Consider the following 17,951-nt stretch of genomic DNA (forward strand, 5'->3'; position numbering starts at 1 on the left):
GCAGGCGTGCTACTCTGACCTCAGCACAATCGCTTCCTGAAAGCTCAAGTGATTTGCCTCTTCCTGTTGCCAGGGTTGTCATAATATTAATTTAATCAACACTCTGAATGTTCAGCACCTTTGTTGATAATGCCATTTTCAGCTGGCAAGCTTATCATCAGCTGTTAATATGCAAATGTCATATTCTGTTTTCTATTCCATCCCTATTCCCAACCCCAGTCCCTTGTACACTGGACATGAGCCTGCAGCTCAAATTATTGTTCTCTACATGTCTGAAGAAGTGCACTGTACTCCACAAAAAGCTCACACAGACATAAAATTGTCTTAACTGTGTCACACTATTTTCACTTTTGTTTTTTCAGACTGAGATGCGTGCATGTAGCTTCATTTCACACATCCCAACCACTGTTATGTGTGGGCAGGTAGACATGGTGGAATTGGCGAGGTGTGTGCAGCTGGTGGGAAGTGCGGCATCAGAGAGGCTGTAGAAGAAAAGCTTCTTGGAGGGTGCTTCCTTGCCACACACGCCTCCACTGGAGCTTGTACCCTGATCTTATCTAGGCTGCCATCGCAGGTTTCACTGCCACATCAGCAAAATGAACTTCAATTTTGCCTTCTTTTTAAAAAACAAAGAGGATTTTGGCCATTGGTTGCTAAAGGAAATGAAACAAAATTGAAAACAAAAATGGTTTGGACTTCAAATGCTAACAGATTTATTGTAGTGTGTGGTTACCTCAGACTGAGGAAGCGGAATATGATCCACAGAAGCTCACACCAAAATAAATCAGTTAATTTTTATAGTGGCACAGTTCTTTTGCTTTGGTATCTATTTTGTCATACATGCTGGAACAGATTGACACTGCTGTCTCTTTGAAGAATCAGGACTAAGTGCAGACAACAGGCAGTACATTCCAAACTCAAAGATACACCAGTTGGAATGGGCTTGGAATTGGGCAGAAGCTTCTTATATTAGCACAAAAGCTCTTGTGCTGGCTGACTTCAGAATTGACAGCACAGCTGGGTCTGCTGACACAACTTTTTAAGCAAGATCAACCAGCAGACAAGTCAAAACAAGGACAGAGAAAGGGATGAGTGGGAAACAGCTGAGTTACACCAGATCCAGCTCCCTTACAAACTCACAAGCACTGTGGTGGCACAAGGTTAGACCAGGGTCAGAGTGCTTCTCAGTGGTTTCCAAAATCCCTAGGCTAAGAAGAGTTGGGTTCTGCACAGCCTCAACTGGTTTAGTGTCACCTCCAGCCTTCTGGCATCTTGGCTAATTAGGAGTGGGCCCATAGTCTAATTCTTTATGGACTGATTCTTTGTAGCAGGAAAATCTAGGGTTTTTTTATGAATACAGTACAGCTTTATTATTACTTTACAAAATGTCGGTGGAGTATTTTCTCCTGTATAAAAGTTCCGCAGAAGTTGAAAATCCTCTGTCCAAAACACGAAATGAAAGGCTTTGCATCGGTGTATGTAATAGATGAATTCTGCAGAGAGAACGAAGATGATGTTTTTTTTTGAAGAGTTTTTTAAGGGACCAGTTTGATAAGAACCAAAACAGTTTTACTGCCATTAAATATTTACTAAGACTTGGCTTTTGGGGAGAGGGGCAGCTCTGACCAGTATGCCTGGCTTCATTCAGTGGTATTGATTAGCTATCAGAAGGACATAGTTAATGAATAACTTAGGTATTACTGAACACTCCACATTCTTGTCGAGTCTCTCTCCCCCCCCCCCCTCTTTTTACCTAAAAATGACCTAAACTATAGTCAGTTGGAACTGACACTAAACCCTTCCACAGATTGCTCAAGAATACCTGCGGTATGAACAAACGGTTCAGACAAATTGGTTGATCAATGCTTAAGCAATCCATTTTAGTGGTTGTTGTCATTGCTGCTGGACTTTAGAACCCAGCGTGTTGACATTTAATTAGAAAGAACACACAGTTTACATCGCACAGTAGCTATCAATATCGAATTGGAATTGATTTCCGCTCTGTCTTCTGAATCGCTCTTTCCTTCAAACTGATTTTTGAAAAGCAGCTTGCAAAATGAGACATATAAATTTTAAAGCAGGGTAAACACATTCCCTGGAGGCGATAATCAAAGTAAATGGCATAGTGTGGGGCCATTAAGTTGAACTTGTTTTGAGGTGAGTCAAATGCTTGATTTGTGTTCTAGTGCTAAGAGATTGCTATTATCTGAGAAGTGTCACTTTTAACTGAGTGGGCAATTCATGGAATTTTTCTCTTGACAGGAAAACTAGAAGATTTACTCCTTTAAACAATTTTATAACATATGTATGATGACATCATGCTATTAGAATATGCCCAAACCAAGGCAAAGTACTATCAGGTGTACCTTATTTACACATAGGCTTCACCGAAGCTGGCAGAAACCATTTTGTTGCTGAAACAGGGCAACAGATGGCCATACCCTGCCCCCGTCCAACTGAAGTTGAAGAGTCCCCAAAGCCAGGCACCTCATTTTGGCATACAAGATAGAAAATCCTCCAAGTGCCACTCCCCAAACTCAATAATAAAATTTCACCAATAGTAAGTGAAATAATTGCCAAGATCCTTGACTCTTTTAAAGTACTCAAAATCTGTTGCCTGAAGTATCCGCCACAGACTGACTAATGTTAGGGCTGGCCATGATCCTCACATTCTGCAGCCCTTTAGGACTGTTACTGTGTTCTGGGTCTTCATGTCTTGCATACCAGTACTTCATGAGCATCATGGCAGCTGATTTCTGAGTATACATTTGCCATCCTATGCAGTTCCAGAAATGTTGAAAATTATTTATTTATTTGTATTCGCGAAGGCTTTCACAGCCGGGAACTAAAGGTTGTTGTGGGTTTTTTGGGCTCTTTGGCCGTGTTCTGAAAGCTGTTCTTCCTAACATTTCACCAGTCTCTGTGGCCGGCATCTTCAGAGGACAGCACTCTGTGCTCTGGAGAGGACAGAATGCTGTCCTCTGAAGATGCCGGCCACAGAGACTGGCAAAACATTAGGAAGAACAGCTTTCAGAACACGGCCAAAGAACCCGAAAACCCCACAACAACTATTTATTTATTCAGTCAGTCAGTTTGTATCCTGCTCTCATTAGTATCACAGCACTACTCTGGGCGGGTTACAACTCGTAAAATAGAAAACAAAAATGAAAATAGAAATATTAAAACCAATAACAATAAAGATTTCTGCTCAATTTTATTCAGTTTGGTTTAACTTCCTTGCAGGATGGGCAGGAGGTTGGTAGTGAAGCAAATTATTTTCATAAATAAGGTCCCCAGAATAATCCCTGGTGGTACCATTCTAGCTGGGGGCTGCAAAGAGGACTCCTATTTGGACCCTGGAATACTGCTGCTATATACTGTAGACAGTGCTGTTCTAGGTGCCCCAAAAATCTTCACTCAAAGGCAACTTCCTGTGTTCCTGTTTCCAATAACGTATACCTAAAATTGCAGTCTTCAGTAACTCATTACTGCATGAGGTTTATACATGATAATAAGTCAGGATGTGAGGAGGAAGACACCACCACCGGAGCCCTGGTGGGTGGACTATCTGTCCTTTCCCCTGAGCCAGGAAAATTTGATACCACCAGCTCCCTAATAGACTGGGGTGATGCCTTCTGTTCTGAGAGGGAACCTGAGAAGTCCAGAGATAGAAAACCCAAGGTCTGGGAATCTAGAACCAGACATCCCTAGGGAAGTGACACCAGAAGAAGACCTGAGTGAAGAGGAGCACCTTCTAGAGGAGGAGGAGGAGGAGGAGGCAACGGGCTCCTGGGAAATAGGCGATATAAAGTGAGCTCTGGAGGAAGAAAAAGAAGGCCGAGAGAAAGAGGGAGACAGAGAGCAAGTAGAGAAGATGAGAGAATGCTCTGCAGACATGATAGTGGAGGAGACTGAAGAGGAGGGGCACTAGGAAGACGCCTTAGAGGAATCTCAGGAAATCTACCAGGTGGAAGTAGAACTCCCAGAAAAAACAGAGCCCCCAGGTTACTGGGAGTATCCATACAAAGAAGACCCCTGGACTGGCTCATTGTACAATTGAGAAGGGGCTGAGAGATGTTTAAATCCTAAGCCACTCCCCAAGCCCAGGTACTGGGGTGGTTGGAAGAGAGCACCAGGAACAGAGGTAGTCCAGGCCTGTAAACACTGCAACCCCACCAGAATACTGGAGTAAAAATGAAAAAGCTGAAAGACAAGACCCAGACAAGGGACAACAATCTGCTAGTCAGAACTGGGACTGCAATTTCTGCCTTTGATGTGGGCATATAAACCCTTCCCATTGCTGACAGTGAGGAAATGGACATCAGGACTCCCATCTGATGTCCATTCTGAGAAGGGAGGGGGAAAAGACTGAACCAGTGGTGGCAACCAGAGAACTTTTGGACTCCAAAGGACACATACGGAAAATGAAAGAAACTATCCTGAAAGGAGCTCCTGTATATGTGTTCCCTCTGCTCATTTCAATTAATCCTGTTGTTGTTGAAGTCTCTACAGCAGTGGTTCTCAGCTTAGGGTCCCCAGGTGTTCTTGGACTAAAAACCCCAGGAGCCTTCACCATTAGCTATCCTGTGCAGGAATTCTGGGAGATGGAGGGATATGGAATGGGAGATTTATTTGTTTGTTTGTTTGTTTATTAGATGTCTATCCTGCCCATCTAGACCAAGGTCTACTCTGGTCTAGACTTAAAAACAATAAAACCAATAAGCATATATTATAAATCCAGGATAGCAAAAGTATGAGAAATAGAGATACGGCAGGAAGGAAAGCCTGCCGAAACAGCCAGGTTTTAAGTTTGTCCCTGAAAACATCCAGAGAGGGAGCCAGGCGGATCTCCACTGGCAAGTTGTTCCAAAGGCGAGGGGCCGCTGCCGAGAAGGCCCGGTTCCTCGTTCTTTTCCTCTGGACTTCCCTCTGCGCTAGGCCCTTCAGCCGCCCGGCCTGGTTGGAACGAGTGACTCTGGCAAAACTGGGTGGGAGAAGGCACTCTGCCAGATATCAAGGTCCTAAACTGGTTAGGGCTTTATATGAACTTTATAAGAACTTTGAAATCAATGCGGAAATGAATGGGCAGCCAATGCAAGGTAGCGAGAGTGGGGAAAATATGGTGGTACCTTTTCACCCCAGTAAGAAGTCTGGCCGCCGCATTCTGCACTCTCTGAAGTTTCCACGTCAGTCTCAAAGGCAGCCCCACATAGAGCACATTACAGTAGTCTAAGAGATGGAGGAAGGAGCTCCCGTCAAAGCTACCATGGCTGGCGGGGGTCACAGAGTTCATTTACAATCCTGATTCATTGTTGACTCAACAACATGCTGGAATTCCCAGCTCATTGTTCTCACTGCAAGTGGAAATGGGTAAACTAAACAAGGACCTTCTTTCCATGACACTCTTGCTTGCATCTCCCTTGACAAGCACAAGAAATATTAATAACTAACATCAACTTGTGGGTTATTTCTCTGACTTGTTGGGGTGATGCAAGCCAGAGTGTCAGTTTAAGATGTCACAGTACCGAAACCACAGCCAGCAGACACGTGGTTAGTTTAGTTCCAACTTGCATAAATAAGGCAGAACTTTCAGGACTTACTGGGATGACGAGACAACCAGGCAACATGTCTGTACTATAACTTCCAGCCATGCTAAATAAAGCATTTGGGGAGATACAGTCCCAAAAAAGCTAAACATTTCAAATCTTGGATTCTAACACTAGAGCATAAAAACTGCATTGTCATTAGTGTACAGGTAACCAGCTGATCTAGCCTTCCATTCCACTTAAATCAGATGAAACAGCATGAGGGCATGTAAATTAAATTTAAATCCATACAAGGGAGTGGTGCTCTTGGTCAGTAGTTTCCATGTCTAGCACAAATGAAGCAGCCTGTTCAGGATATGAATACACTCCTCTGAAGGAGCAAATATGCAGCTTGGAGGCATTCTTAGATGCAGTTTTGTCGATCAAATGCCAAATGGTTGCAGTGTTAGGACAGCCTATCCTCCATCCAGCTACAGAGTCCTTCCTGGATCTGAATAGCTTGGCCACAGCAGTCTTGATAATCTTGGACTCCTGTACTATGATAAACATGAGATTGTCCTTGAAGACACCTTAGCCGGTGCAAAATGCTGTTACTCACTTAACAGAACAGATGCAAACCTGGAATCACACCCTGTGTTTTTGTTTTTGTTTTTAAATCCACTGTGGTTCCTTAGTTGCATGTGTGACTCCTTTGGTGCTTGGATGTGGATTTGTAAAGCTCTAGATCAGTGATGGCAAACCTTTTTGAGCCCGAGTGCCCAAACTGCATCACAAAAAAAAAAAAAACAACACACAACACAACCCAGCGGCGGAAGCAGAAGGGGCAGCAGAAGGAGGAATCCTGAGCACAGAAGTGCCTCCAGACCCCACTCCAAATCCGCCTCCCGTCGTGCCCAACCCCGCCAGTGCCTATAGTTCAGCCGGCCTACCACCACCAGCACCAGCTGCTCCGGATCCTGGCCTGCCACCTGTCGGGGTGCTAGCACTGTGGCTGCAGCCGCTTCCTCAGGTTTGGTTGCCAGGGGTAGTGATCCAGCGACTTATGGCTCGTGTGCCCACAGAGAGAGCTCTGCATGCCAGCTGTGGCACACGTGCCATAGGTTTGCCATCGCTGCTCTAGATGTTTAGAGATGTTTACTTGTTGGACTCCCTCTGTTATGTACCGGCCTGGCCTTTGAGACATTTGGGGAGGGCCCTGTATGTGTTTTTCTATTTACTGTATGGCCAGTGCTCACAGAACAGGGCCTTCTCAGTTGTAGCACTGTCACTGTGGAATGCCATGCATCTGGACATACAACAAGTGTCTTCAGAAGCATTTAAGACACACTTCTTCACAAAGAAGTGCTTTGATGCTGTTTGAAAGGATTCTGATTCTTCTGTTTTGATGAACAATCCCTGATATAATTATCTCACTGTGGTTGGTTTTAATGGGCTTGGTGGTGTTGCTGAAAATCCCACTGGTGTTTGCATGAGGTTTGATAGCTTGCCATGGCTGACTCCCTTGCATGCCCGGTCATGCAACTCATTATGCAACCAAGATCTACCCTGGATTCTCGCTGGTTACCCATGGTAAGTTATACAAACCCTACATAAACACCAATAGTATTGCTGCCTTGTTTTGTTACTGCTTGCATTTTGTATGCTTATTCTTATTTGTAAAGCACTTTGTGATTTGTTATATTAATGTAATAAATACCGTAGTAAATATACCCTGATCCCGTGCAACTTTACTTAGTTGTAAGTCAGTACGCATATGACTGCAATATTAAAAACTGAATTCCAGAATTTTGTTTCTCAAAATTTAGTGTGCTTTGATAACATTAAAAGTGTAATCATTATATCTTCAGTTTATACTTCGACCATTCCTTTGAAATGCTCGAGTACTTAATTTTTTCACCCTTCTCTGATGAAATAGAAGAGAGTGTATCTTACCTGCTACTCTTCAGTTGATTATTTCTTTTTTAAAGCCTCTGCTCTGTGGATTTTTTTGGTATCTCTTTATAAATTATTTATAGCTTCAAAATGTCTTTATTTAATTGAATAGGTACTTCACACCATTTTCAAACAACCTCAGGTGGTAGGTGTAATGACATACCAATACGCTGACCTTTAACTCTTGGATTCCTATTAAATCAGCCATATTTTACTTATGCATGTGGTAGGTTTTAATTTCTATATGATACGGCAATGCAGTCACTGGGGGGGGGGCTGCTAAAAAGAATGAAGGAGACTTTGCTCTTGATATAGAGTTTGTTTATTATCCACATCTCATTTTTCATAACTGAAAATGGGAAAATAAAATTTTGCTTAATTTCTTACTTGCACACACACACACACAAACACACACACACACACACACACACACACACAGAGAGAGAGAGAGAGAGAGAGAAGAACAAATAATGCAAAAGAACACCACAGTCAAACAGAGGGAAACAGATTTCACAGTGTCCCTTTTTAAACATCCAACCAAAAATAATTTTTTTCTGCTCAATCATTAAACTCTTGTGAAAGGACCTGCTTTTCAGGCTAATTTAGCTCACAGGGCTGTTACGGGGGGAGGGGGGGACTGGAGCAAACCAATATAAGCTCTTTTACGTAATATGCAAAACGGATGTGACCATATTATAGTAATTAATGTGTACTGTGAATTCTGATCATTTTCCAATATCTACTTTACAGTGTAATCCTCTGGATAAGTTCATTTTGTTCAATGGGGTTTACTCCCAAGTAAGTCCATAAACAATTGCAGCCTCGAGAAACATTTTCTTTCTTTACATTAGCCATTCAGATTATTTCATGTAGCCTTCCATAACTTAGCACTGTCCATGTTTTTAAAAGTATTTTTAATATTAGTTGGAGGGTGTTATGCTATATCTTATGGGGTTATTTATTTATTTATTTATTTATTTATTTATTTATTTATTTATTTATTTATTTATTTATTTATTTGTTGGACTTATATACCGCCCCATAGCGCTATTGTGCTCCTTGTGTTGTTTCTACTGATTGCTATCTTCCTGTAATCTCCTATGAGGAAAAGGGTGGTTTATACCGTAAATCAAATCAAATCTGTGTTGGACTACAACTCTCAGCCTTCCTGACTATTGGCTCTGCTAGCTCAGGTTGATGGGGGTAGATTTACAAATTAACCCAAGGGTACCATGTTGGGAACAAGTGATCTACAGAGGAGTGAGCAATTACAGCCTTCCAGATGTTGAACTACAATTCCCAGCATACCTCACCAATGGCAGTACTGGGTGTAGGTGGTGGACCATATTGCCTCTGGCCAGCTACGTCTTTCCCATCCCTAACCTAAAAGAATAAGGGAGCTTGCCTGTATGTTGCTCCTCGCAGATATGTGCAGATCTGTGAACTGAGAAAGGGTAGCAGTTTACACGTTCCCCCCCCCCAAAAAAGTGGACTTGCATCACTAAAGGGAGGACAATGGGATACAAATTTGCATAAATTTTTGCAAATGTCAGTGCTCCAGATTATTATTATTATTATTATTATTATTATTATTATTATTATTATTATTATTATTATTATTATTATTATTATTATTATTATTATTATTATTATTATTATTATTATTATTATTATTATTATTATTATTATTAATTTCATCAAGCTGCCTGGAGAATTCTAGAAGTTCCATCCCTAGAAAATTTATAGAGAGATGCTTCCTGTTCCTATACCTCAGGGTCACATTTGCAAGAGAAGGTGCACATTCTGTTAATTTGTCATGGAAATAGATGTCTCTCCGTAGGTGACAGAAAAATGCAGTTCCTCGGGTTTCTCATTCTGAGAAATGTCCTTGATTTTGTCAAAATGTATGGTGTGGTCTGTATCATAGCCAGTTGTACAGTCAAAGCCATTTTTTTAAAAATCATTTCTCGCAAACTGCAATAGTAATTCCTTCCGCTTCATAGGGTTACTATAAGGCTGAGGTGAGGCACTCACAGCCCCATCCAGTTTCACAGCCCTAACAGTAAACTCCCCAGATTTTTTTAGTTGTTGTTGTTAAAACATGAAAAATGATGCTCCCAGAAGCACGGTTCTCTTTTAAACCAAAATAGACATTCCTCATATGTCTTGTTTTGATAAAATAAACTAAAACTTAAGGATTTTTTTGTATTTTTGGCAGGGTTGTTTCTGGAAGTGGGCCTTTGTTTTTTCTTCTGCTTTCAGCAGAAGTAGGAGGTGTGGCCTACAATGGTTGACGGAGTGGGAAATTGGCGCTTTGTGACCCCTGTCTCCCATTTATGTCAGACCTTTTGTTCAGATTATTTTTAAAAAATAAGCCTAAACAGTTTTCACACACACCCTGAAGTGTCCCACTCCACCATAAAGGAAGCCAGATAAAGAATAAAATATGTTATGTACAGAATTAGAAGTTCTATATAAATGCATTATTATTATAAAATTTTATTTTAAATTTGTAGGAATTGTTAATGTTAAATTGTTAACATTCATTTATGAAACTGTCTTTCTGGGTTGCTAGTTTTTCAGTGGATTATTTGCATCATGAGGTATTTGTATGTATTTTAAAAGCTCTCTTAAAGTGCTATGTTTTGGAGTACAGTATTCCATCACTGAAACATATATCTTGTCTTTTGCCAGCTTACACCAGTCTTTGTCTCAAGAAGTAAATCTGAAGGATCAGTTCAACTCTGTTCTTCTGACATATGAAAAAGCTCTGAAGAACAGAGAGGATATTGTGTCCATGCTTCTTCTTCAAAATGAGGAACTAACAACTCAGCTTCAGCAAACGGTTGAAGAGAGAGCAAACATGGAATTAAAGTTTCAGCAAGCTTTAGAGGCTTCACAAGAGGCCAATGAGAAACTTCAAAAGTAAGTCCCTTGTCCATCATTCTGAAAAATGGCATTTCTTAGCTAAATGGATCCTTTGACATAAAACAGAGATAAAAAGGAAGGATATCTGTAATTTTAAAAAAATGTTCCAATTGTGTTTAAACAATTCATCAGTCTGAATAACAGAAACATTTATTTTTCACTTTAACAATAGCAGTGACAACCTGTTTTTGTGTTTATTTTTTATCTGTCTGTAATTAAAATAGAAAACTTCATTGTCACATCATCTATAGGAAGTAAGCTCCCAATCTATATTTTTTATATTTTAGCTAACATATATTATTGCTTCTTCCCATATTACAGATTTAATGAGTACAAGTTACAAAATGCAGCATGTTAAACACATTCAACCCTTCCTTTGACCTCATGCCTGCTGAAATTCCTTGAATACAATACTTTCCAGTTCATGCATTAATCTGTGTCATCAAGTGATGAAACACCACTAGATGTACAGATTTATGTTAATTAGACCTTATTCTCATGCACATCCTTCCCTTCTTTGGCTGCACATTACAGTACATATAAGAAGAGCCAAATTATATATGAACTATATTTTTAAAAGCAATTGGCAGTGTAACCCTATGCATGTGTGCTCATAGTTGTGCTCCATTGAGCTCAATGTAACTTGCTCCCTGCTAAGTGTGTGTATGGTATATGTGCAAAATGAGCAATAGGCATGGATATGAAAAGTAATTTTCTGACATGTTCTATTTCATTTTAGCATTCATGTCTTGATGTTTTGTCTAATTATATTAAAATACATATTGCCTCCAATTTTATCATATGCACGTGCACATACATAAAAATATTTGGAATATTTTTCTGTTTGCCAGTTACTGTGAGGGTTCTCCTACATAACTTGGTTTATCTTGCATTGTATTTCAACCCATGCTTACATGTTAGATTCCCAAAGAGAAGAAACCTTCATATTAAAGCTCTAATCCCAAAGTAAGGAAATTCAGGCCACAGATCAATTGCCTCACATCACACAAAAACTGAGTATACTGATGCACCCTTCTTGTACCTTAACGTCAAAACCAAGTAAACAAAAGATATGAGCTCTATTTTTTTAATTCCCTAAAGGAGACATGGACCCATACTTACCTAGGATTAAGCCCATTAAACACAATTTCCCCATTAAATGGCTCCAGTGCATGGGAATCTGTAACTGTAAATTAACGGTGTAATGATTACTTTTTAATTTTCTTGCCTTTGGTCAAAAAGGCGTCAAAATCTACCAATATCACTAAATTTCAAATACTTTAAAGACTTGGATCACCTGACAACAAAATTTGTATGGAAGACTAAGAAACCAAGAATAAAACTTAAGCTATTACAGGATTTGAAGGAAAGGGGGGTCCAGGAATACTGAATTGGTTACTTTATTATAAGGCGTGTGCTATGACATGGATAAAAGAATGGATAACTCTTGTAAACTAAAGATTACTTAAACTGGAGGGGCATGACTTAAGTATGGGTTGGCATGCATATGTGTGGTATGGGAAATATAAGGAACAATCACATTTTACGGAACATATTGTAAGAAAAGCATTGGGTCTGGTGTGGCATATATTTCAAGCACAAACCTACAAGAAAATTCCGATATGGGTAGCTCCTATAGAAGCTTTTACGTTGAAAGTGTTGAATCAGAGAGGAATGTTACTAACTTATAAAGAATTACTTAATAGAGAACAAAATATAAAAAATAAGCAAGAATTAGAGGAACTAGGGGTGGTGGCAGATAGGTGGTCATTGAATAAACTAGAATCAAGATATAAAAAAGATAAAAATATGGGCTTTTTTGAGAGTGAAGTCGAGGTGGACAAACTGTGGATTTACACTGATGAGAAAATAATAAAGAAAATGTATACATACTTATTAGAATATGATCTGGAGGATGAGAAGGAAAAGGAGACGATGATAAAATGGGCAAGTAATTTCGGTTATAATATTGATATTGATCATTGGAAAATGATGTGGAAAGATTGTTATAAAATGATTAAGCTGGTAAAATGTTTCACAGATGACACTATACCCCTGCAAAGGTGGCAAAAATGTCAGAGAGTAGCAGCAATATTTGTTGGAAATGTTTAAAAAAGGAGGAACTTATTATCATATGTGGTGGACATGTGAAAAAGCCAAGGGTTATTGGTTACAGCTGTGGGAAATAATAAAAGGAATCACTCAACAGAAATTAAACTTCAAACCTGAAATAGCACTACTAAATATTATGCCAGAAATTACTGATAAGAAAATCAAATATTGTTTATTGTATATATTTATAGCGGCTAGGTTACTCTGGGCCCAAAAATGGAAAAGTGAAGACATACCTACAATGGAGGATTTCCTGAAGAAGCTGTTGGATGTTACAGAACTAGATACACTCTCAAAAGCACTACGAGAACAACCAAGGGACTATGCAAAACAAAGTTGGAACTTAATACAGTGGCGCCTCGCTAGACGATGATAATCTGTTCCACTGAAATCGCTGTTTAGCGAAATCAGTCTAGCAAAAAGCATTTGCCAATTGGAATACATTGAAACCTGTTTAATGCGTTCCAAAGAGGAAGAATCGTCGTTGTCTAGCGAAGATCGGCCATAGGAAAGCCGCTTTGCGAACTGCCGATCAGCTGTTTAAATAGCTGTCTTGCGAAGCTTAGGTCCCGCAAACAGCTGTTTTGTGAGCGTGGAGGGAGCTGTCAAAATCGTTGTCTAGTGAAAATTGGTTTGCGAAGCAGGGACCAAACATTGTCCAGCGAAATTCCCCCATAGGAATCACTGTTTTGTGAATCACTATAGCAATCGCAAGGAGAACAAACCTATCCATTCTAAAGGAAATCAAGTTGAGTGCTCACTGGAAGGACAGATCCTGAAGCTGAGGTTCAGTACTTTGGTCATCTCATGAGAAGAGAAGACTCCCTGGAAAAGACCCTGATGTTAGGAAAGTGTGAGGGCAAAAGGAGAAGGGGACGACAGTGGATGAGATGGTTGGACAGTGTCATCGAAGCGACCAACTTGAATTTGGCCCAGCTCAGGGAGGCAGTGGAAGACAGGAAGGCCTGGCGTGCTCTGGTCCATGGGGTCACGAAGAGTCGGACACGACTAAACGACTAAACAACAACAACATAGCAATAGCAAAAAGTCAATGTCTAGTGAAAAAACTGTCATGCGAGGTAACTGTCTAGCGAGGCACCACTTGTATATATTTGGGCCCAGGGACAGATCAAAGTATAGGGCAAAATTATTGATGTGTTTTTTTCCTTCAATGCTCTCTGGAAACTTGGGAAATTTGGGATTTAATGAGGTCTGAATCTCTGTCCTCAAAAGGGGGAGGGGGGATTTTTTCTTCTTTTTTTTTTCTTTCCATAGTTTCTCATCTCTTTTTCTATTTTTTATCTTATATTGTATATTTGTTTGTAGTTGGTAGATTTATATGTTCAAATTAAATAAAAAATTGCAGTAAAAAAATCTTCCATGAGATTTTTCACTCCAGCATGAGAGCAAAAACAAAACAAAAAATAATCCTGTTTTTTTTTACCAGCAGCAGCCTTAATAAAGGAAGTGTTACCGCTCCAAAATTTTTTTTTTACTTTTTTTTTAGAAACTTCTTTTTTGCACAAAATTATATGGATATTGTGCAAAATGCAAAGTGTTTCCACGAAGACTTCTGTTAAGTTTTCACAGCAGACTCCTGAAATATTAAAACTCTTAACTCCTGAAATATAAACTCTTGTAATCTCCTACATTACGGACAGAACATTTGAAAGTTCCATTTGCCTCTGTGAGGACAAAATATGCGAAAATGTACAACTTTTTGTGGATAGAACTGCACTGCAGTCTGCTATTTTTAAACATTCACTACGAAAGCCTGCTTAATTTCAGCATTTCTGTCCCACTAATCATCATCATCGTATTTATTCTTATTATTAGTTTTATTTATTTGAAACATTTCTACCCTGCCTTATGTAATTAAGGTGGCTTATGTAATTAAAATACCATATTTAAAGCTAAAAACTATAAATATACCAATACTAAAAAGGATAAAACATATACCACAGTAAAAGATGGCAAACAGACGCGAAGCATCGCATTCAGGCAGCCAGTCCTTAAAGGAAAGCTTGCTTGGAGAGAAAGATCTCCACCTGTTTGCGGAACATCTGGAAGGGACTCTATGGATCATCAAGTCCAGCCCCTTTAAGGGAGGCACAGTGGGGGAATCAAACTCCCAATCTCTGGCTCCACAACCAGGTATCTAAACCACCAAGTTATCAGTTAAGAACAGCTGTAGGGAAACAATTGGCAAAAAGCTTTTAAAAAGCACAAGCTCTGCCGTGAGTTTCTATAAAAACAAAGCAAAAATTAAAACAATAGTGGCATCTTAAAAACAGACTTATTTTCAGTCCAGTTCGTCAGGCATTTCCACCTAACTGAAATAAATCTGTTGATCTATATGATACCACTGTATTTTTATTTTGTTTGTTTTGCTTGTGTTATATATGCCAAAACAGACTAATATGGTATTTCTCTGAAAATGAGTTTTGGTAAAGGAGGTAACATAAGCACTTCCTAATTATACAAGGCTAGAGTCACTGTGTAATCTCAAACCTTCTCAGCCTGCTTTCTGAGTTCGAAAAACATAGGAGAATATGAAAACAGAGCATCTAATAACAACTTCTGCATTTTGGTATCATCTGGTGTCCTGGACTTCATGCTATGCTAGTTAAAACTGATGAAACCTTTAATCATATTTGGAGGACATGAGTTTTGAAAAAGCCGGAAAGTGCCTGAGTATTTTTCATTTTGCTCCTACTTAATGAGAATGTACTTTCAGAGGATAAGGAGAATTATTGCTGTGCTCTCCTTGATCATGTGTTTCCTAGTCATGTAAAAAACAAAGACACACACAAGCTGGGAAATGCACAACATCAGATGTGGGAACTACTTGCAGTTCTATGTGACACAGAATTATGGAGAAACAGAAGCACAAGCATTTCCTGCTCCTATGCTGCTGAATATCTAGAACTTTCTGGCACAACTGCTGCTCTGAAATCAGCGTATCAGCAGTAGAGATGGGGGTATTCGTATGCGAATATGAATATCCATGCACACGTGGCAGTAACAAGGGTCCTGCCTAATGGGGTCGGACAGACCGCTCACTGATCCGCTGCTGCCACGGATGCCACAATTCTTCCAATACCTTCGCAGATTGCAATCAGCTAGCCACTCCTGCCAGGAGGCTGGAAAACAAACCTGCAAGGTTGGAGAGTGGCTCGCTGATCGCAATCTGGAGAGCCATTGGAAGAATTGTGGTGTCCGTTATCGCCAGCTGTGCTGGGATATTCATATACAAATAAGAATATCCCTACTTCCAATCAGCAGTTGTAAATTATCATATAAATAATGTCCCCTGTTTCTATAGCAAGAGAAAGTCTTGTTGAAGAGGATTAGTTCATGAGCAGGAATGAATAAAAGGTCTACCCAGGAAGAGACAATATAATCACTGAAATCTTGTTACAGAGGGCTGTGTGTGCAACAGGGATGACGTCATCAGCAGAGGCAAATCGCCACTGATTAAAGGCAAATCACGATTGATTAAAGATGATTTGGGAGTTCATGTGATTTGAACACAATGTAATAAAACTGCATGCACTCCAAAGTTGCCAATGACAGTCTTTAATTAGTGGCAGTTTGCTGCTGATGTCTTCATTGTACATGTAGAGCTGTGCAATAGGATTTCAGCTAGTGTATACATGTTTTCAAAGAGGTAGCTGGGTTGTTATTTTGTGTTGACAGCAGCAAAACTGAACAAAAAATCCCATTACACCTTTAAGACTGAGAAGTTTATAACCAATGTATATCAGTGTGAGTCTGCATGGATTACAATGTGCCCCCTCCCCGCTCGTCTTCAGCCAATGGGTAAATACCTTTTCTTTTCTTTTCTTTTCTTTTCTTTCTATTCTATTCTATTCTATTCTATTCTATTCTATTCTATTCTATTCTATTGAGGCAGGTTTTTAATAAATAAATCACTGCTAAGGAAGGGTTTATAGGTCGCGCTGTGGATTAAACACAGAATTCTCTGTGCTGCAAGGTCAGAAGACCAGCAGTCGTAAGATCGAATCCATGCGATGGACTGAGTTCTTGTCGCTTGTCCCAGCTCCTGCCAACTTAGCAGTTCGAGAGCATATAAAAATGCAAGTAGATACATAGGTACCACCTTGGTGGGAAGGTGCTGGCCACGTGACCACGGAAACTGTCTTCGGACAAACGCTGGCTGTATGGCTTGGAGACGGGGATGAGCACCGCCCCCTAGAGTTGGACATGACTGGACTACATGTCAAGGGGAACCTTTACCTTTACCTAAACAAAAAAAGTGGTTCGTCTGAAAAGAAGTATCTTTGGGGTTTTTTTGTTTTGTTGTCACTTCCTCTCATAATTTACTTAATTTACTGTTTGTGGTTGCTGCTCAGAGTCGCACCATCTCACTTTTTCTTAGCTCCTTCATCAAGAATGGCAGAGCCATGACTTTTGAATTGTTATGGAAGTCCCATTCCCATTAGCCCCAGCTAGCATGGGCAGTAGTCAGGGAGGATGGACATTGTTTTCTGGCAACATATAGAGGCCACATTTTCCCCACCTTTTCCTTAAATGTTGCATTTGATGGGCACTAACCTCTTCCCATCCTGACATTTTGAATGTTATGGAAAGACATTCATTACAGTGTAAACATCCTCTCCACAGTCCTTCTGATGGTTACCTTAAGTCATGTGGTTTTGGGGTTTCTGAACATTTTAGTCCGAAAAAGTAATTTAAATGGATTCTAATGCATTAGTTTGAAAGAATTTGGCACCTCTTGCGTGCTTTGTGCAGTTTTAGAGTTAGAGTGGCTAAAGCATGATGATTAATGAGAGAAACCCTCATGTCATTCAACACTTCCAGATACAACATGTCTTCTGTTGCTCTACCATGTAATTGGCTCCCAACTACCAGACATGTCCAGATGAAATTAACATCAATGACTTCTGTTTTTCTGATGGAAATATAAAGTGGAAAAGACTTAGATTGATGACCATGAATTTATGACCTCCCAGATGTTGTTGAATTGCCATTTCCATCACCCCAGCCAGCCTAGTTATGTGCCTGGTTATACACTCAATTGAGATAAGCCCCAGCACTTCAACGATAAGCCACATGGGAATATTCATGGGATCCTGGCCACAAACTAGGAATTGTACGCCATGTTTAGTTATAGTTGCTGTAATTTGAAAGGAGGAGTCAAAACTGTAACTGGTTTGGTTTGCTGGCTATGGCTCTGCCTACTGTTGTGTTTGTCATTGACCAAGGCACATCTTAGTATCTGTTATCACTTTGTTTAGTGCCTGCCCCGGTTATTTTGAGTTCAGTCTGCAATCCCCCTGGAAAATAAGTTAATGGTCAAGATGATGTGCTTATATGAATATCCAAGTCTATTTTGACTCAAGGAGAAGGCGTTACTAGGTAGATCAAATTAGTAACAGAATTTGAATA

General features: G+C 40.0%; 1 protein-coding gene across 7 annotated transcripts in view; it reads left to right on the forward strand.

Moving 5' to 3' along the window:
- The window catches only part of MIPOL1 (mirror-image polydactyly 1), a 233,386-nt gene that overhangs the window by 185,531 nt on the left and 29,904 nt on the right, over positions 1-17,951 (forward strand). For all 7 annotated transcript variants that reach the window (XM_072986393.2, XM_072986392.2, XM_078392513.1 and 4 more), the window contains one exon: positions 10,173-10,403. In XM_072986393.2, coding sequence (XP_072842494.2) covers positions 10,173-10,403 — 231 coding nt within the window. The remainder of the gene's footprint in view (positions 1-10,172; positions 10,404-17,951) is intronic.

Source organism: Pogona vitticeps, chromosome 1 (genome assembly GCF_051106095.1).
Source record: "Pogona vitticeps strain Pit_001003342236 chromosome 1, PviZW2.1, whole genome shotgun sequence".
Taxonomy (NCBI): Eukaryota; Metazoa; Chordata; class Lepidosauria; order Squamata; family Agamidae; genus Pogona; species Pogona vitticeps.